General features: G+C 36.6%; 1 protein-coding gene across 1 annotated transcript; it reads left to right on the forward strand.

Annotated features, from left to right (window-relative positions):
* The first annotated feature begins 1,197 nt into the window (after positions 1-1,197).
* On the forward strand, positions 1,198-20,014 carry LOC127809858 (protein POLLEN DEFECTIVE IN GUIDANCE 1). The gene is made up of 11 exons (XM_052348999.1): positions 1,198-1,982; positions 10,142-10,293; positions 10,562-10,665; positions 12,034-12,122; positions 12,258-12,331; positions 14,258-14,408; positions 14,523-14,690; positions 18,250-18,347; positions 18,485-18,607; positions 18,936-19,004; positions 19,326-20,014. Exons 1-11 carry the CDS (start codon positions 1,373-1,375, stop codon positions 19,524-19,526), a joined length of 1,839 nt encoding a protein of 612 aa, XP_052204959.1. The 5' UTR covers positions 1,198-1,372; the 3' UTR covers positions 19,527-20,014.
* Positions 20,015-22,187: the final 2,173 nt, after the last annotated feature.

A 22,187-nucleotide genomic window follows, 5' to 3' on the forward strand; every position in this document is an offset into this window, starting at 1 on the left:
CCCAACAATCTCTGTAGCTCGTCGGCTCAGTCCGTCAGCTCGCATTATTGAAGGGGTGTATGTTGCGGTATATCGACAAGGCAATGGCTGCCCTGGATGGACCATTCAGACCCATTTTCTCTGCCCATTTGGCCAACCCATACCAGTCTCATCCTGGCCCTCTCATAATAACATCATTACAGTCGTACCTGAGTTTTCGGGTGTCCACCTCAGATCTCATCCTCATTAATGGCAGATCCCATCCACATTAATGAAGGTCTCGTTGACACCTTGCTGCGGTAGGGACGCCCCCGCCGGCTATTCTATCCCATCGCCTGTACACGTACGGAGCATGCAAAAGAGCTTCTTCTCAGATATATATCGACCAGCCCTTTTGAGGGCCGAGGTATGTACTTTTTTCTGCCAACTTACGAACACTCGATGTACTTGCTTACTTGCTCACTGACTTGAGCTTTGGAGTACCTATAGGGACGGGTCGGCTGCTCAACAAATCGGACCGGATACTTCACTATTCTTCTCTCGAATCCACCACACTAGTACGGCCCAACGAATCTTCATCAATCAATTTCGAATGTCGACAGAAAGGTTCCATAATTAATCTATAAGTTTAACTATGAGAAATGAAAATTTTATTTTTTCGGACATGTCACTTTTACTTAAGTAAGAATTTTGTGCATTCTTTTCATGATTTTACCATAATTTGACTAAAACATTAGATTAGTTGTGCAAAAAATATCTTTTATCCTTTGATTATTTTTTTTTTTACAAAATTCGTAAACTTTGGATACAACTTTTTTCAATAAATAAATATATTATTATGTATGAGTAACAATAATTTTAACCAAATGTATATAAATAATAATTTTATACTGATATAAGAAGTGTCTATTCCATTATTTAAGCAAACACCAATTTTTGTGTTATTAGTAATTTTTATTATTTCCAAAATATGGCTGAAACAAACCAAAAGGCTGTTATATATTCAAAAGCAAGAGTTTAACTATAACTTTATGAACCATTTCATTTATTGGCCAAGTCTTAACGTGAATTTTATGTCACTCTACTTGTCCATCAAATCTGTTAAAAAGGCTGTTATATGTAATTAGTAACTTTATTTTTATTTTTTTGACTTTTCTTAAACGAGAGGGAGGAGAGAGAAAACAAGGGAAAAAAATCAGAGAGGAATAGGAATTAGGAAAGAGGCTAATTTCCTTCTCCATTTGGGTTTGGGTAACGTAATATTAGAGTTGAAAGCTGTTGGATATGAAGCAGATGGAGATCGTTACCGCCTGCGCATCTCACTCTCGATAATCTCTCTCTCTCTCAATTCTCATTTCTCAGTTAATTCTCTCTCTTTCTCTCTGGAGAAACGATGGAGTCAAGATCGCGCGCCCGAAATCTCTCTTTCGAGGTGCTCGCCGCCACCACCTTCGACGCCAACGATGTCGAATCTATTTACCCATCCCTTTCCGATCTTCTCCCTCGCTCCGATGCCGATTCATCGAAACTCTCGCCCTCCGAGTCCAAGTCGGGCAGGCGGAAACGTAAGAGCAAAGCCTCAAAGAAGAAGAATAGGACGATCGAGAGTTCGATTTCCGAGAACGGAGTTCTCGAGAACGGCTGCAGTCGAGGCGAATTGGAAGTGAATTCTAGCGTTTCTCAGACCGTTGTGTGCGAGGAAGTTACGGTTAGGGAAGAGAGTGTGTGTACAGTGGTTCCGGTTCGGGGATCGGGGTTCCAGAACGAGCAGAATTCCGAGGGTTTTTTGGCTGGGGAGTTAAGACAGAGGAGTGTGGTTTCCAGTGCTGGAAGTGACGACGCGTTGTCGCGGTTTGATGAAAATGCGAAGGAGGAGAGTGGAAGTAATAAATTGGATTCGTCGGCGGGGAAACAGCTGCAGGAACCAAATGTCAGTGGTCATAGGAAACTGGAGACGGCGGAGTCTTTGGATTGGAAGTCGTTGATGGCAGAGGATCCTAATCGTGAGTAAACGATTCTTGCTCATTTTGGGTATAGGACTCAAGATATTTGTATTTGTTTTTGCGTGATGTTCGATGTGTCGATGATTTGGACCCTTTGCTTCATTGTAGACATTGATAGCTTTTTAGAGGATTTAACTTGCATGTTTACCTTCCTGTTTACCAATTTGTCTCTAATGCGTACACAAGACACCAACATCTATATTATGGAGTTGTTGAAGTGCATAGCAATATATTTTCTTGCTTTTCAATAGGTGCTTTCTTTTCTCTCCCAGCAAAAGCCTCAACCAAGCAGTGAATTGTTTTCTTTTTTTTAATATAAAACACCTAATAAGAAAACACACGGAGTATTTCTAATGTTTTGTGGTTACGTTATCTAGTAGGCATTACAAAGTTTGTGTCACATTTTCCAAAGACATGACTAGGCCCAAAATGTCCCATGCTCATTAAGAACAATAAAAAGCATATTGTTTTACTGTAGACAAGGTCTCTGAAGTCCATTACACGTAAATCCCTCAAGTATGCTCTTTGTAGAAAACTATAGGTTCTGAAAAGGTTCACCTGTTGATTGTCATCAACTGTTTGGCTAGTGGCATGACATTCATAATGTCAAGAGACTTGTAAAAGTCATATAGACAATACAAATGGAAACAAAAGATGATGTGAATATTAAGCTTGAATTATGAGCAACACCTTAAAATCCAAATGTTTTAAGTTGAATATGTCAAAAATCAAATATATGAAATGTAAGTTCAGTAAAAATTGAAGTGTGAACAATGTTGTGTTGAGACTTGAAGGTCAAATTATCTAAAATTGGTTAATTTAGATATCTCAAATCAATTGTTCAAAAAGAAACGGACATTATTGAGAATGTTACTCAAAAAACCCAAATAGGATGGTTAAAGTGTAAAACTGCACCCAACGCGTTATGTGAAACTAAAAGAAAAGTGTATGGACAACTAGAAGATCATTATTTGTTGTATGGTTCAGAATGTTGATCAATAAGTACCAACATGTGTAAAATATGAGCATAATTGAGATAAGGATGTTGTGGTAGATATGTGACCATAAAAGAAAAGAAAAATTAGAAACAAGACTATACATCATAAGGTTGGTGTGGCATTTATTGGTGATAGGTATCGGGGTCGTGATTAAGATGGTTTAGGCATGGGACATGAAGACCTATGTTAACATCTGTGATGTGAATTGGATAGAATGGGAGAAGTATAGAGCAAAAAAGATTGTGGAAGATCGAAGAAAATTTGATGGCAAACTTTTAAACATGACTTGGGGCATATTGGCATTACAAAAGATATAATTATGATAGAGGTGGTTGGAAAGCCAAAATTCATATAGCTGATAGGCGGGTCCATTGGATGTACCAAAGACGATCCACGGGGGCAGGGATAGGAGAGTAAATTGGCTGGCTACCATAACAGTTAGCCATGTGTAGAGGGGTAGAGTTGGAAATCGTTGGTTTGTGTAACAAACCAGCAGGTGCGAATCTAATTTCAGTTGAAAGAAGAGAAGGAGAATAAAAAGGGGAGAGAAAATTTTAGGGGGGGGGGGGGGATTTTGGATTTAGTTTTTGGAGAGTTAAGGGCCTCTCGAATGCCCTATTTTCTTTGTAATCTTGATCGAATTGGTGAATTGAATCAAGTGTAGTAAATTTTTTTCTAGTATCCATCATTTTGGTATCAGAGCACCACCGATTCTAATGGTGAACTTGATGGACCAAGTAGGTGAATTGGAAATGAGGTTGGAAGGCATGCAATGAGGAGTTGATGCCATGAGGGGTGAGGTTCAATCGGTGGAGAAGAATGTTGTGAACATGCTGGAGCAGTTCGCATGGATGAGAACGAGGTGGGAAGAGTAGGAATGAGAGAGGAAGAACAAGGAGAAGGTAGGAGACCAGCCACTAGAATTTGCTCAGGATTCCAAGGCGACATCGGAAATAGGAGGAAGGCGCGCTGAAGCAGGGGGTTCCGATGGAGTTTGGTAGCCAGAAATCCGTAGTCGTCGATTGGAGATGCCCCTCTTCGAAGGAGAAGATCCAGACAACTAGATATTCCGAGCTGAACGGTACTTTGCGATGAATGGGTTAACTGGTGATGAGAAGTTGGATACAACAACACTCTGTTTGGAGGGTGCTTCACTTTCGTGGTTTCAATGGGAAGAAAAGCGACGAAGGGTGAGGAATTGGGAGGATTTCAAATCGTTGCTGAGGAGCCGTTTCTGACCCACCCAAGAAGGCTCCGTCGAGGAGCGGTTTCTAGCCCTCTGACAAAAGGGAACCATCATGGAGTATTGCCAATGCTTCGAGACGACGGTGTCGCCCCTTGAGAACCTGTCGAAAGCCATGCCGGAAAGGCATTTCATAAATGGTTTAAAGCCTGATATCAAGGCCGAGTTGAGGCCGAGGGGCTTGGAGCAGATGATGTTGGCTCAACGAATAGAGGAACGTAATTAGGTGGTTTGTGGAGGTGCAGTCGAATCGGGTTTGAACAAGGGACAGGCTATTCCAAACCCAATTCTGACGTACCAGCGAGGGGGGATTCTGCCACACTCGTAGTAGCCCTCCAAACTGGCGACAACTAGTCCTACCAACCCATATCAATCGTAGGCAAATGGAAGATGGAGCAACCCGCCCTTCAAACAGCTTAGCAATGCAGAGTGGAAGGCAAAAGGGGATAAGGGCCTATGTTTTTGTTATGATGAGAAATATACTATAGGCCACAAGTGCAAAAATAAAGAGTTGCAAGTGATGATGATATATGATGAAGAGGTAGAAGAGGCGGAAGTTGAGGGAGAAACGTTGGAAGAGGGAGAAGGAGAGCCAGGGCAAGGAGGTGAGGTCATTGAGCTCTCAGTGAACTCTGTAGTTGGATTGACTACGCCACAAACTATGATGCTAAAAAGGGACATAGAGGGGCAGCCAGTAGTGGTGCTTATTGATAGAGGAGCAACCATAATTTTATGGCAACCGAGCTGGTGCAGTAGTTGGGTTTACCAAGGGTGGAAATAACAAGATATGGGGTAATTATGGGAAGGAGAATGGCAGTGCAAAGGGCTGGAATTTGCAAAGGAGTGAAGCTTAATTTGCAAATTATGGAGGATTTTTTCCTCTGGAATTGAGGAGCTCGGATGTAATTTTGGGAATAAAGTGGCTAGCTGCCGTTGGAAAGATGAATGTGGATTGGAAGACCCTTACAATGAAATTTTAGATAGGAGGCATGACTGTATCATTGCAGGGGCCCAGGGGGACCCTAGTTTGAGCAAGACTTTGGTGTCCTTGAAGGCTATGGTGAAAGCCTTTAAGGAAAATGGGGAGGGAATGTTGTTGGAATTGGGAACCCTAGTAGCCGAAATTAAGGAAGATCAGAGGGAAGCTCCATTGATGCTAAGGGGGGTGTTGGCTGAATTTGAGAGGGTTTTTTCTACATCGAAGGGGCTGCCACCTTGCAGGAGGAAGGATCATGCCATAAATCTGATTTTGAGAACCACACCAGTTAGTGTAAGGCCCTACCATTACCCTTATTTACAAAAAAATGAAATTGAGAAGTTGGTGGGAGTGATGTTGGTTGCTGGAATTGTTTAGCCTAGTTCTAGTCCATTTTCTAGTCTGGTGTTGTTGGTAAAGAAGGAGGATGGAGGGTAGCGTTTTTGTGTGGACTATAGGGCTTTAAAGAAGGTCACTATTCCTTACAAATTTCCCATTCCTGTGATAGAGGAGTTACTTGATTAGTTGCACGATGCCATGGTCTTCTCCAAGCTCGATTTGAAATCTGGTTACCATCAGATTAGAGTCAAGTTTGAGGATGTCCCAAGACCACTTTCAGGATTCATGAAGGGCATTATGAATTCGTAATGCTATTCGGGCTGACAAATGCACCAGCCACCTTCCAATCGTTAATGAATGATATTTTCAGAGAATATTTGAGACGTTTTGTGTTGGTATTTTTTTATGACATATTGGTGTATAGTAGGAATTTTGAACAACACACTCAATATCTACGTTCTGTCTTAAAGGTACTAGCAGACAACCAGCTCTTTGCCAACAGGAAGAAGTGTGTGTTTGGGCAGCTGGAAATTGAATATTTAGGCCATATTATGTCTTAGCAAGGGGTTTCAATCGATCAAAATAAGGTACAAGCTATGTTAGATTGGCTTACTCCTACAACGGTATAGGAATTGAGAGGGTTTCTTGGCCTCACGGGATATTATAGATGTTTTGTGAGGGATTATAGCAAGTTGGCAAGGCCTCTAATTGAGAGATTAAGGAAGAACAATTTCTTTTGGGATGTGGCACTTGAGTAGACCTTCTAGCAACTAAAGGCTAAAATGGTATCCCTACCCATTTTAGCCTTGCCGGACTCTGGGAAGCCTTTCATCATTGAATTTGATGCCTTGGGACTAGGTACGGGGGCTGTATTAATGCAAGAGCAAAGGCCTATTGCTTATTTCAGTCATGCTTTCAGTTAGTTAGGGAGAAAAAAATCTGTTTATGAGAGGGAATTGATGGCCATAGTGTTTGCTGTACAAAAATGGAGACACTACTTGTTAGGCAAGAAGTTTGTGGTTCAAACTGATCAAAGGAGTCTCAAATACTTGATGGAACAATGAGTAGTGAGTCCGGAATACTTGAAATGGATGGTGAAATTGATGGGGTTCCAATTCGAGATACAATATAGGCCAAGTTTGGAGAATAAAACTGCTGATAGGCTGTCACGAATCTGCCATGCAGAAACAATAATGGCCTTAATAGTGCCTAAGGTGGTCCAAATTGATCAGTTAGCCCATGAAGTAGAGGCAAATGAAAGATTGCAAGGAATTATCAAAGATCTCCAAACTGATCCTTCTTCACAACCCAATTTCCAGCTAGTGAACAACCATCTCCTTTACAAGGGAAGGTTGTATTGTATTTACCAAAGGGATCCACTCTCATTCCGTTGTTACTTCATGAGGGGCACGATGGAAGTGTAGGAGGACATTCAGGGTTCCTAAAAACTTACAAGAGGTTGTAGCAAATGTCTATTGGCAGGGAATGAAGAGACACATATATCGGTATGTAAGTGATTGCTCAGTTCGCCAACAAAATAAATATATGGCCTTAGCACCGGGGGGGACTCTTACAGCCCCTTCCTATCCCAAACCAAATTTGGGACAACATTGCTATGGACTTCATTGAGGGATTGCCAAAGTCTGGCAAGATGGACTCAATTTTGGTGGTGATGGACAAACTTAGTAAGTACAGGCATTTCATTGGCCTTAAACACCCGTTTACAGTTGGGGAGGTGGCAGGAATTTTTATTAAAGAAGTGGTGCGGCTTCATGGAATGCCAAGGTCTATTGTATACAATACAGACAAAATTTTCATGAGCAAATTTTGGGAGGAAATGTTTCGACTACAAGGCACCAAGCTCAACAAAAGCACAGCTTATCACCCTCAAACGGATGGGCAAACGGAGGTACTTAACCGGACTTTGGAAACCTACCTACGTTGTTTTGCTTCCTCAAAATCAAAGGCATGGTACATATGGTTGCCTTGGGCTGAATTATGGTATAATACGTCTTACCACACAGCTGCTAGGATGACTCTATTTCAAGCAATGTATGGGTGAGAACCACCACCCTTTTTGAGGTTTGAGAAGGGAACTACCCCAATTTCAATGGTGGAGAAGCAGTTGATTGAGAGATATTTAATCCTTGAGGAATTGAAGGCATAGCTGATGAGAGCACAAGCAGTGATGAAGAAATGAGCAGATCTAAAAGAAGGGAGGTGAAGTACAAAGAAGGAGACTTGGTTTATTTGCAATTATGGTTCATTTGAAATTGAGAAGGAGGTAGGCCTGATAGCCTATAAGCTAATACTGCCACCTTATTGCCCTATCCATCTCGTATTCCACGTGTTCCAACTACAAGAGGCAAGAGGGGCATTTAGTTTGGGGGTCGGGGGGGAGTAATGATAGTCCCCCGTTCCACTAGAGGTACCAAAGACGATCTAGGGGGGTAGGGATAGGAGAGTAAATTGGTTGGCTAGCATAACAGCCAACCATGTGTAGAGGGATAGAGTTGGAAATCGCTGGTTTGTGTAACAAACCAGCAGGTGCGAATCTAATTTCGGTTAGAGGAGGAGGAGGAGAATAAAAAAGGGAGAGAAAATTGTAGGAAGGGGGGTGAATTTTGGATTTAGTTTCTGGAGAGTTAAGGGCCTCTCGAATGCCCTATTTTCTTTGTAATCTTGATTGAATTGGTGAATTGAATCAAATGCAGTGAATTTTTTTCTGGTACCCATCAATAGCCAACCCCTCCTTGTGGGATTATGCCTTGTGATTGTTGTACTATATGGTCATACCCAAATTATACTTGTCTCTTGTCATTTTAGGACCTTAAGACCTTTTTGTTCGTGGACAGCTTCATATTCATGCTTTTTCTATTACAACTCAATGATTACTTGTTAAGACAAAAAATTTTAGAGGGAAAAAAGGGTATGATGAAAGATAAAGGTGATGTAGAATTGAGGGATGAGAAGGAAAATCAACAAGAGAAGTAAAAAGAGAAGCAAACAAAATAAATTTAGAGAGAGGAGGGATAAGAAGAGGAAGAAGGAATAGGGAGGGAAAAGAGAATAGACAACAACAAAAGAGAAGCAAAGAGAGAGAGATGGGTAATAGGAGAAAAGAGGGCAAACTTAGAATTTCTATATATTCAATATCATCAAAGTGGGTATTTCTCTTGATTATATATCTATTTATACCGAAAAACAAACATAATCCTACTAAAAATCAAATAGTAGATTTCTACTATAGTTTTGCTACCAAAAATATTGGAAATAAAATATAAACATAATTCTAATTTGTTTGGGTTGTTCTTCCTCTTTTGCTTCTCAAAGAATACATTTATCTTCCTCGATCCCTATCAAGAATAGATGTGACCACGCCCTCTTATGAGTTATGCCCTCCTGCCTCTATCCAAATTGACCTTTATAGTAAGACCACTACAAACCTGGCTGTCATGACCCTAGGATAGAATGGTCATTAAGCATGCAGCAATTACTGGTTGGTATTTTTCTTGTATTTCTTTAGTTACATTTCTGTTTTAGATAAGAAGTTATAATACTTTCAATTACAAATGATAACTGAAAGCACTAACAGTGAGAGAAGCTATATAAGCTACCCGAGAGGCTCTTTTGGAGGATATTAAGTAATGATTGATTGAATGCTTCCCTCTTCAGTTCTCTCCCAGATTTCTCTCTCGCATCTTTGTGCTCTTCTCTCCCTTCCTCTCTGTTCTACTTCTATTCTTGCTGTCTCCCTCCAATTCCTCTCTCTTTCTCTCCCAAATTCTTCTCAATTTTCCATCTAAACCCTAGCCAAGCCCTAGAAGATTCAATAAGTTCCATATTTCTAGAAGGACCTACTATTTGATTGGCAATAATTTGAAGATTCTTAGTTACTTAAAATTTACTTATATATTACACACTTATTTCCTGTCATGTAAAGTGATAGGTGGAGATGAAACATGTTAAGCATTTATAGGCGTTTTTTTTTCTATTTTTTTGGTATCCCTCAACATTTCTATCATTTAGCTGACTTAAACTAACACAATGAAGTAGCATTTTGCTGCTTGATTTAGAGGTCTGGTCTCCAACAAGACTCAACACAGAATCTGCCTTGAGGATGACCTTTGATAGACCTTTGTAGTTTGCAAGGGTATGAACATGATAGATTGCTCAGGTTTGGCAATATCTTCACTGGGCCATTCATTTGCCCAAAAGTTTTCTTGAAAATAATTTTGCAGAGGACATATTTATGGTCTCTGACATACTTTTCACACATGTGGGCTCTGATTGAAATATGGCTTTTCAGGGTCCTTATTTTAAATTTAAGACAAATATGTTCTCATTATCAATAATATAAAGCTCAAACTGTAGATTTACAACAGATATGCCTTATATTGGCTCACAAGAATAGTCCTTATGAGATATGTTTTCCTTATGCTTGCTAATAGAAACGTAAATCCTTTTCAATGTTATGGTTATCTGCCTTCTTCCACCTTTTCATTTAGATTTTTGAATTTAAAAATCAAAGATCATCCTTGTGTGTTTGTGTATATAAATTTTGCAACCTAGACTTTCAATATGATGCGGAAATTTGCTTCAGATGCGTTCTCATTGGACAAGTCACCCGTGAAGTGCTTCATTGAAGAAATGTATAGTGGAAACTCCTTACAGAGCACAACTACTCTTGGGAATGATAAAGAACGGGAAAGAGTATATGACACCATTTTCCGCTTGCCATGGCGATGTGAACTGGTAATATTAGTTCTGTCATTTATTGAAAAAGTGAAATAAGCATTTTCATCAGCTGGTACCTTTCTTATGTAGTTTATGAGCACTAGGTTGTTATAATTGATGTCAGTGGTTAGTTACAGGACCCAACTTTCTTGCTCAGTCTGAGGAATAGGCCCTTTTATGGTTTAGAAATATTAAAAATGCACATAATTTTGGGATAGATTATTCATTTTATTAAATTTAACCCAATGAGAGGGCTTCTTTGTGAAAGATGGCACCATTTTTGCAGCTTATAGATGTCGGACTCTTTGTCTGCTTGGATTCCTTTTTGTCATTGTTAACAATCATGCCGACCAGGATTCTCATGGCCTTTTGCAGACTTTTTAAGACAAGGTTAGTTCCTCATCTTTTGAGAAATTAGTTGTTGACTAAAGTCTGTGGCGATAGTTGTGTGGGAATATTATTGATTAACTTCTCTTGTTGGATTTTTTTATTGAACTTCATATCTAGAACTATCTTTATGATGTTAATTTGCATGTGTATGGGCATCTTCTGCTTTACTAGTAAAATGTAGATGTAGCTATTGTGAAGAAAAGATGTCACTAATCCTAGAACTGGAAAAATTGGTCCAGAAACAAATTCCGTTCTTTGCATTTTTCCTTGTTTCAACTCTCCCTTTCCAATCAATAGTAAGATTTACAAAAAATATCACTGAACCAATAAAACTTAAAATCTATCCGTTATGCCCTAGTTCTCCTAAGTAATAAGATTCTTAATAAGAGGTGTAATTTAGAAGATGGCTATTAATGAACTTTTTCGAAATTGGAAAAAAAATTCAAGTGCCAAAAAAATGTGTTTCCTGTGTTTAAAGTAGAGTACCTTTCAATTTTATTTTACTTTTGCTACTAACCCATGTATTACTACTATTTTTTCTTCTAAATATTTTGGTTATGAATTCAGCATGTGAATTTTTCAGTTTGCATGATATGATTGCGTCAATCATGCCAATAAGCCTGAGATTTCCCTTTTGTTTTCTTTGTAAATTATGTTTACATATTTGTTGCCACCTGTTTTTAAATATTTGTAATTAATTATCCCTTATTTGCCTTTTGGTTATCATTTATATATCATTAAATGAGAACTTATACAAGGCTGTGCCTTCCCTCACGCAAGGTTAGAGTGCCCCGGCTTAAGCTTTTACCTGTGGGAGTTTAAAGAAAACTCCACACTGAAAGCTAAAAGTATGATAGGTCATTGATTCTATGTTTGGATTTTAGAAAGGTAGTTAGAAAGCTTCTTTCTTGATCTTTCTTAAAAACTTAAAATGTTGAATGTTTGCTGTTAGCGAGAGTATTATTTCCTGCCTTAATGAAAAGGTCTGGGTGACAATTAGCATGGGTTGTTATTTCCTGCCTTTCTGAAAGGGCTTGATTGAGTTCATAGATGGGTGCACCTATTTTGTCAGGCAGAGAGAACTTCCCTTCGGAAGTGGAAAACTCAGACAATTGGTTCTTCCCTAATACTTTCCAGTAGTTTGAACACAAGCAAAAAGTAGGCACGAGTATCATTTCCTGCCTTAGTGGCTTGTTTTATGAAGTACTTCTGTAATAAACCAAAGTTCCTGCTCTGATATTGTTGTTCATGTTCTTGGGTCTTTCTTTCCTTTCTTTTTTTCTTTTAAATTCTTTTACTTTTTTTAACTGTAATTGACTTCTTGTAACTTGTGATGTCTACAAAATAACCTAAGCATAATTGTGGCAGGCAGTTTGAGAGGCCTTCTGCTTCAGAGCTGTCTGACTTCGGCTGTTTCATTGTTCTGGCTTGTGGAGTTGCTCTTCTTGAACAAATAGGTTTAGCAAGGCAATCTGGACCTTTTACTCCTTATCTTCTTACCAATGTCTACCATGAATATTACATGTTACATTTCCCTTGTTTATGCAGTAGTTGCTCACTAATATTATGTCTTTCAATATTTTTCACCTCAGATATCAGCCTTATATATCACATGATTCGTGGTCAAGGAACAATCAAATTGTATGTGGTATACAATGTTTTGGAGGTGAGTTATAGACTCCAGCATTCAAGAAAACCTATCTTCTGTGATGCACTGTACTGTTAAACATTTAGTACCAAGTTGGATTCCATAATGCCAGTGGATTAGATATTGCATGACAATGACTATACACATGTTATAGATTTATGATGTGTAAATACAAAAATAATTATAAGAAACTTGATGAAATTTTGACAGATGTTGGTAACTGATGCTCTTCAAATCAGTTCAGGGACAGGAAGGTTACTACCTTGGAAGAACGGCCCACAAAGAAAAATGCCTTTCCTCATTTTTTTTTTTCCTTGCATAAGCTGCATTGTATAATAAAACTACTTGCATCTCTTGAATGTTTAGGAAATGCCTCCTGAAACTAGAATTGAATAGAGTTATTAGGAGGAAAACAACAATAACAACATATCAAGGCTTAATCCCACTAGGTGGGGCAGCCATTAAGAGGAAAGATGGTGCTAATGTTCATTTTCAACTTTACAATTAAACATGTAATGGTGATACGTTATGTTTTTTCATTATCCTGTCAGTTTATCTTGTGGGCACCAAAATATCTAGAAAATATGGTGTCTACTGAAGCTAGTTCTATCAAAAGTAAACCTTCTCCTATTTTATCTTCAATGTTATATTAATTTGTGCAAATCAAACTGGATATCTTTAATAGTAGAATTGGAGGACACAAAATAAAAACCCATGGAGATAATTATATATAGTGACAAATGAAGGTATATAGAACTGAAAGAGAGAAGAGAATGGTTCACTTAATATGAAAACATAGATTTCAAGTTCCTTTTATGTAAAATACACTACATGACCCAAAAAGGAATATAAATCTTTAAATTCAAGTTTGCATCTTGCTTGACTACAAAATGCTCCAAGTATCACTAGCAAATATAGGTGACAAATGCAAATAATCGGCAGTCTCCACACTTTTTACGAAAAAAGCACCAAATGACCACAATCTGACCCTACTTACTAAGATTATCCAAAGAGAAGTCCATATGGACTTCTAGGAAAATCCACTTCATCTTCTTCAAGATGTACTCCATACAATGAGTGAATAGAAAAAAAGTTACATCACTCGACAGATGCCACAACCATCTGTCCTCACACTGCCTAAAATAACTATGCAAGAAGTCAAATACATCTGTCAGGGAACCAACTCCTCAGTCTCAGGTAACATCTGAAAAGCAAGGACCAGACAATGTTAATGGGAGACGAAAACAATTATTGACTTCTACTTCTTTTACCTAGACACACTGCAGACTGGACAGCAGCCTATAGCCACTCCAACCAAGCAAAAAGAAAATTAGTAGCTCCTCAGCGGACCTCTAAACAGATAACTTGAAAACCTATAGCACAAATTCAAAGTATCCTTCAAAAGCCAATCTGTAGATGGCTCTTTCAATATCAACAAACTCCCCCGTCCAATTCATGCTTTTCCATAACGGTCTTCTCCAAAGACACACCCCCTCAGCCATAATTGCCACATTCTAGTGGAAGGCACGACTTATCCCAACTAACCAGTTGATATGTAAATTCATCATCAAGATGTTATTACTTAAGAGGGTAATGTTAGTGGAAGTTTAGAAATGCAAAGTCCAAAGAAACATTTTAAAACATGCATTTGCTAATTATTGGAGAATTTTAACCTACATATTTAGCAGCTTTTTATCTCACATATTCACTACTCCTGATCCAAATCCTCTGCAGTTTTATCCTCATTAGTTTATTTATTATTTCAAGATCTTTAGATTTATGAACCAATGTACCTTTACACCTTGGACAGGACACGGTTCACCTATGTGGAAAAGGCATGGGGTGCTGCTCTAATATCATCTTCCCTCAAACTTTTGTTAGTTTAATTAATTTGAATATATACCTATGTTGCTATATAACCTTACTTTAGGCCCTTGATCACAGATTTTTGACAAACTGTGCCAAAGTTTTGGTGGAGATGTACTGCAAACTTTATTTAGTTCTGCAGAAGGACTTGCAAACTGCACATCAGAAAGCAGAAGATACTGGATATGGAGGTTCATTTCAGATGAGGCTTTGGCTGTGGCTTCATCAAATATCCTATTTCGGAGTCTTCTTTTCTTTGTGTTAGAATAATTATCTCTTTCTTTTTAATTTTTCTTCTAATTATCTTACTTTTTAATTTGTCTTCCTTAACTGCTATTTCTACTTGTTCATTCATTTATCTTATTAGCTCAGGCCATTACTTTGTCAACCTGTATTGTTGCTCACAATAATGCTTTGCTGGCTTTGCTGGTATCAAACAATTTTGCTGAGATAAAGAGCAACGTGTTTAAGCGTTTTAGCAAGGATAATATTCACAGTCTGGTATATTATGGTGAGTTGTCTTCCTTACTGTCTCTTGCATTGTTCCAAAATGGTAGATAATACACTTTTGCGTGAAACTGTGCAGAATATAGTTATTGCTTCATGGGGAACAAAAGATGGGTTTTTTTATCAGTCTGAATAGTGGTTCCGAAGGAATTTTCATTTTGTTTCTGTTGAGATGGTCAAAGTATTTCAGTTTCCAAAGAAATTGGCATAAAATGTTGATGAAAATTGATGCTCTAGTGTTACTGCAGATGCATACTGAAAACACCATGGAATTTATCGGAAAAAAATAGTTGTTTCAATACTTATTAGGCTTATCTAAAAAGAGCTTCTTTATTTTCTCTTTTTGTTAGATGAAAAGATTTAATATTAAAGAAAAATCGTAAATTTATTTGTGGAAGAAGAGAGGAAGGAAAAGAAAAGAGAAACTGGACTTGGTTAAATTTATTTGTGATTATTGTAATGCTTATATATATATATATTAATTGTTTCGTGTATATATATATATATATGTATATTAATTGTTTCTTTTGTTTGTCTTCTAAGGGCAAGCCTTGGTAGCATCGGTAAGGTTGCTCCTTTTTGATTGGAAGGTAATGAGTTTGAGTTGTATAAACAGCCTCTTTGCAAAACAAGGGTAAGGCTTTGTGCAGAAAAAACAACCCCCCCTCAACCCTTGCAAAGTGGGGACTATTGTGCTCTAGGATACCCTTTCGTTGTCCTTCCCTTTCTAGAATCTACCCTTTTGTTTATGACTTCTAATGTTCATTAACTTCTATTTGAGAACTGTGGAAATTCTTGATGCTTCCGTCATGGACATGTGTTGGACATTGACAATCATTGGATGATTCTCAGTTTGATGTTGGACGAATACACCCATTTAACACTCGAAGCATTTAGGGTTTGCATTCAACATGTCTTATTTAACTTCTCTTTCTGATTGTCCTGAGTCAGACATGGTTCTGGCACTCGATAGAAACATCTGGTGTATGAATTACATGCACATGAAATATATTGCAAATTTGAATACAATAACTCTGATCTACGGAATAAAATGAAAATAATGTGGATCAATCCTTAATCCTTGCTCCTTTAGGGTGTTGCGTCTGTCAAGTCAAATTCAAGGGCCTCTTACTAGAGAATAGAGATGTCAGAACAGGCCAGGTCGACTTGGCCTGGCCCATGCTGGATCCATCACTGTGTAGGTCAGGCCAGGCCTATTTGCTGAGATGAGACCCTGCTCAGCCCATGAGCTCTAAGCCAAGCAGGCCCAGCTTACGGGCCAAGCTGGGCTTGTGGGTCGTGGACCTTGATGGCCTGAGGATGCTGGGTTGGCACTCTTTAATACTGTTATTTTTTATTTTTAAGATACTTCCCACTTTTAAACATTACTTCATATTTCAAAGTTTCAAATGCTTTATGATTTAAGCCATGCATGTATAACTATGAAATTGAAATTTGGAATAATTTAGATTGTGAGACTAAGAGACAGACTTACTGCAAAAAAATGCTTTTGCAAGTCTGGCAACGGCATATACATATATAGAAATATATAAAGTAGTTTTATGCATACATTCAGATAAATATATAGTAATATTAAATAATTTAAATATTGATAATGTTATTTATATATTATGTTATATTAATATTAAAAATAATGATATTTATATAATTTTTGTCTCATATTTTGAACTTATTTATTCTCATATTCTTATAATTTTGTAACTTATTCTTCTAATGATAATTTTTGTTCACATTAAATACTATTTATAACTTTTGGGAATTGGAATATTTATACAATTTTAATTTTTTTTAAAACCTAAAATTAATCTGGCTGGCTTGTGGATCCGACAGGTATGGGTCAAGCTGAAGCCCTTAGAACACTAGCCCATGGATCGGTTAATCCATGACCATGCCTGATGGACACAGTTTAAGACTAAGTAAAATGGATGCAAACACGGTTACAGTTAAAAAAATAGAAAACTGCTGGTTACGATTATTATAAAAACTGTAATTGTAACCATAACTGATAATTATATGTATGTATATTAGTTTATAAATTAATAATTTAAATATATATTTCTTTATAAAATATCCTTCAAGTTGTAATTTATTTACAACAATGTTTAATAAATAAAATGGTTACCTTAAAATATATAACAATATCCCAAAAAAATTAGCAAAATCATTTCCCATAAAATGTGTAATCATTTAAGATTTTCATTTCAGTTGCTAGATTTCTTGAGGCCTGTTCTAATTTGTTTAATCAATAGTTTAAGTCTAATTTAAATGTGCATTTTCAATTTTGGTTGCCACTTTCATGTATTTTTTATGTGTGTTGTCAAAATTCTTTAATTTTATAAAAAAAATTGTTTTTTATTGAAAATTTTATTTAATTATGTGATTTGTAAAAATGGTTATGGAAAAAAATCACGGATGTAGTTGTTAGTTACAGACATGGTTATGAGAATTTATAACTGTGTAGTTATAGTTACAAACTTAGAACCTTGGTTACGATTATCTTAAGAACCGTAACCTAACTGATTCACACCCATCCCTACACAAGCCTGGCCATGGGCCCGGAATCCTTGGGCCCGACCCCACCCTCTATACTGGGCTGGGCCAGTCTGCTATAGTGACAGGGAGGCCAAAGCCCAGGTTGTCATGGGTTTAGCTGAGCGGCCTGTCCTGTTTGACAAAACTACTAGAGAATAAGGGAGATTTTGGGGAGTCTGCGTGTACCTCTCATGTAGGTGAGAGCAAGGGAGGGAAAAAAAAATATTCTTTGTATTTTTTGCATCTTTCAAGTTTTTTGGGCATAGACTTGGTTGATGGGGAAGAGGTTCTTTTGTCTAGCCAGCTTTTTGAGAGCTTGTTTGTTTGCCAATTTTTTGTAGTATCTATTTTCTGCTCATTGTTTTATTACAACAATGCTGTTGTATTGTTTTATTGATAGTGGATAAGTTTCTCCTTGTTTTCCCCTCTTTATCATTAGAGTTCAATGACTTGTCCTACTAAATATGTTTCCTCATTTTTATTTCTTTGCCCTATTAACATGTTTCATTCACACTTAGTACATGTATTAGAATGCAAATTACAATGTATTGGTCTTACCTGTGTACAATTCTTGTATGGGATATTTTTGTCTCAAGATTTTGTTAATACTGCTTTTGATAATTTGAAGTGCAGATGTATGTACAGGATTCTAAAATATTCTTTACTCCCTATTTCTTTTGGTTTTAGGCTGTAGTTGGTTTTCAAGGGTCAAGGAATTATTTTATATCATTTCATCCACAGTTTAGTTTTCAAAGCTTGGTTGAATTCTTGTTCAAACTGAACTTGTTGAGAAGTAGATGGACTTAGAAGCTTTTTATTTACTTCTTAAGATAATAATGGTTTCTAGGCCTATAAAACTTTTAACAATGGTTGCATCTGGCAGCACAATTTTGGATAGCATGTTTCCATATGCTTGTGTTTTGTCATTTCACAAGGTTGGTGTATGGCATGCCATCTTTTCTTCATGTGTTTCCCTTTGTTTATCATTGGTACTATGATTCAATGACCAGATTCAGTGGAAAGATTCCATATTTCAGCATTTGTACTATTCATCTTGGCTCAGAATATTCTAGAAGCTGAGGGTCCTTGGTTTGAAAGTTTTCTTTTTGTAAGTTCTCTTGATACCCTTGGTGCCACCTCTGAATGCAGTGAGCGTAAATGAAGCACATGAATTAAAGATTGCTTCTTTTATGTGGCCGCTTTTTTTTTTTTTTTTCCTTATGTATTTTTTCTGGAATTTTGCAGAATGCTCTCATGGTTTATCTCTGTGAAATGATGATTGATATAATAAAACATTCATTTATTGCTAAATTTAACGACATAAAGCCTATTGCATTTTCTGAATTTCTTGAAGACCTTTGCAAACAGGTATGCCTTCAAATGTTGGTTATTCTCTTTCCGAGTTTCCTTCTTGGTGCTATGGGCAGTTCTTCTTGTCTTTATGAATAATATTTATTTTGTTATGGATTCCCTGTTATCTTCCTTTGTCAATTAATTGATTATTGGACATGACAATGTTACACGCACAAAAAGCACAGGAATGCGCAATTCTGTTATATGGATGTTCTACATGATCAATAGGATATATGCAACTTTATTTTATTTGCTGTGATAGTAGATGCATATTATATGTTTTGACTTTCATACCGTCTATAAATTGGAACCCTCATTATTGAATTTATTCATCTTTTAACAGACTCTAAATATTGAAACGGGGAATGGGAAGAAAAACCTCACCTTTGTTCCTCTGGCACCAGCTTGTGTGGTAAGGATACTGATACTTGTATAATTTACTATTTTATTTATATGATGCTGAATCAGGCAAGTGAATCTCAATTGGAAGGGAGTCCTCTCGAAAAAATAGGCTCTAGAGAGGCAACACTGCCCTTCATGCCTGAAAGTTAAACATATAAGAAGGCTATTTATTACTTTTTCCTAGAAGGAATATATCCTCTTTGTCCATTTATCCAAATTACGATACCATTTGAGGCAGATTTTCTTGGTTGTGTTGTGGCCTGTGTCGGTTTGCTTGCTGAATGGAGAACTTTAGACGTAAAGAGCTTTATTTTTGTGTAATTTCATTCAGGTAATTCGAGTATTGGCTCCAGTATTTGCTGCTCGGCTTCCCTATAATCCACTTCCATGGAGGCTCTTTTGGATCTTGGTCCTTTCTGCCATGACCTTTGTCATGCTTGCAAGTCTTAAATTGATGATTGGCATGGGCCTCAAGAAACATGCCAAATGGTACATCAAGAGATGCCAGAAAAGAAAACTCCACTCTGACTAAGCAGAGCGGATAGAGAAAACGCTCACTCGTTTTTACTCGACAAAACAGGCTCCGGCCGGCTGGGGATGGACCCCCACCCCAGCTCGAGGTTTGCGCAATCTGTGAACATAGCAAAAGAACATGGACATGACTGAGGTTATTTATTGGGGTTGGATGGCCTCGCCCGCCCGGGAGGACTGGGGGCGCTTTTTATGTCCGGAGAGCATGTAAAATTTTCTAGAAGTTATATAAGTTGTTAACTTGGTCGTCACTGGTCACCCCCCAATTTTGTAGTAGAATGTGGCCAGGCTAGCTATGTATTGATTCCAGTTTGTCCCAGAGCAGCTCTATCTATCTATCAGCTAATTGTTATTAGCCACCCCACCTCGACTCTACTTGAAAAAATTGAGACCATAAAGCTGTGCAAACATGCTCAGCGTCTCATGTGCAGTCGACTTTTTTGGTCATAATAATAATACTCGTCAATACCTGGAAACCTTCTTCCTTCAGTTCTGGAATTCCCTGCTTACAACTTGAGCTCCTTATTGCTTCATCATCATGGTATGCATTTATGGCTATGGTCGTTTGTTCTGTTCTCTTGTTTTATTTTGCTTGGATTATCGTTTACAGTGTTTTTGTAATTTAACATGTCTTTGAGATTTGTTCCATTCAACATTTTCTTCTCTCTAAGTCCTCCCCAACCACACTTCCTATCTCACTTTTTATTATATTATAAATAATTTACTTTCTATTCTAATTTTACCTAAAAAATTATATGTTTCCGACCACACTCCCTATCCTACTCTATATCTCACTTATTTATTAATAAATCTTAATTTTATTTCTTTTACCTCATTTATAATTTTTATAATTATAAAATTTATTAGTTATTTAATAATATTAACTATTATTTTAAATATAACATTAAATAATTTAATTGAGTAACTTTAACATCTATTTTTAAGATCAATTTTAAAATATTATTTTAAAATAATATACACATGTATATATAATCAATAATTAAATATATATAAAATAAATAATTAAATATATACAAAATAATAAAATACATACACACAAAATTTAAGTATTTTTCTAGCCAACCAAGTACATCTTAACTTAAAATCAAGTAAGACAAGAAATAATTAATAATCAAACAAAATTTTAAATAATAAAGAACTTAATATTAGAAAATAAAAAAATAAAACAAAACAATGGATAAAAATTGAAATTACCATATAAATAATAAATTTTAAATAACTCAAAATTGATTTAATTAATACAAAACTAAATGACTCTGTGCGTTGAAGATGGGCACAAATCCAAAAGAAAGAGGGAACCCTGGCCTTTGTTAGAGAAGAGAAGTGGCGCCGTCGCCGTTGCTGAAAGGAAGTGTTGCGCCGCTACTAGAGGAGGGAAGCGTCGTTGCTACTCCTTCTCCGCACGCGGGCTAGCTCCTTTTTCTCTACGCACCGCCGCTGCTGCTCCTTTTTCATTCGTCGCCACTGCCACTGTTGTTGCTAGTTTTTTCCACTATTGCTGCTTTTCTTTAAATATCAGAGTGAACACAGAGCTGTTGAGATGTTTCTTTAAATTTCAAAAGTCAAATGGAGCAATATGTAGGGAGCAAAACATGACTTCTCAATTGTAAAAAGCCATTTGAAGCTCTACCAAAATTTGAAGAGTGACTTGACAGGCAAGGAGCAGAAGCAAAAATTTTGAGAAATATTTTCCAAATTTTGACTTAGGGAAATGGTGGATCTCCATTAGAGATGGCCTAAAAGATTTGTTGTTAAGGGTGCACTAACACTGGACAGTGCACCTTGCATGTTGCTGCAAAACCTCAATCCAATTGTTGCCACATTGCAGTGTGCGACGTCATCAATTACTAATTAATAATTTAAATTTAATTTTAAATATGTGTAATGTAGTGTAATTTTGAATAATGTATATTTATTGCATTTTTTTTAATTTTTTAATAAATCTATTGTCCCATGATAAAAATATTTAATTAAGTAATAGAATTATTAGAACATTAAAACGAATGTATAATAAATACACATTATTTGAAAATAAGCTACAATAGTTACATTTAACTATTGTCCTTAGGGTTTAAGGCAATTGTTAGCACTTATTTTTAAATATTTTAAGTATGTTATTTTTATATAAATTTTATAAAACAAATTAAATATAGAGAAATGTTATTATAAATCACATAATGTATTATTATTTTTTAATTTTGGGACAAAGATTTAATTATTGTATATCAATTTTTTAGACAAAATTAAAGTAAATTATTCGTACAATTCTTGTGATTTGGAGTCTTAGGACCTTTTCGTTGAGATAATCCCTATAGTTTATTTTTTATCAAATTAGTCCCTATATTTAGTTTTATGTTTAAAACATTGATTAATGTTTTAATTATAATCAATACTTTTAATTAATGTTTAAAATATTGTACCATGCATTAAACCAAAAAAGGGAAAGAGTGAGAGTTAATAGTCTATCTAAAATATATGAGTTATAACATATATAATACACATATAATGATTAAAATTATTTTTTAAGAAAACAATACATAGTAAAGCAAACCAATGTTGCATCAACTGGTTGAATGGCCAGATTCAAGAAAAATAAAAATTAACAAGAAAAGTAAAACGGGTTTAATTACAAGTGTCTAAA

Source organism: Diospyros lotus, chromosome 9 (genome assembly GCF_014633365.1).
Source record: "Diospyros lotus cultivar Yz01 chromosome 9, ASM1463336v1, whole genome shotgun sequence".
In the NCBI taxonomy this organism is placed as follows: Eukaryota; Viridiplantae; Streptophyta; class Magnoliopsida; order Ericales; family Ebenaceae; genus Diospyros; species Diospyros lotus.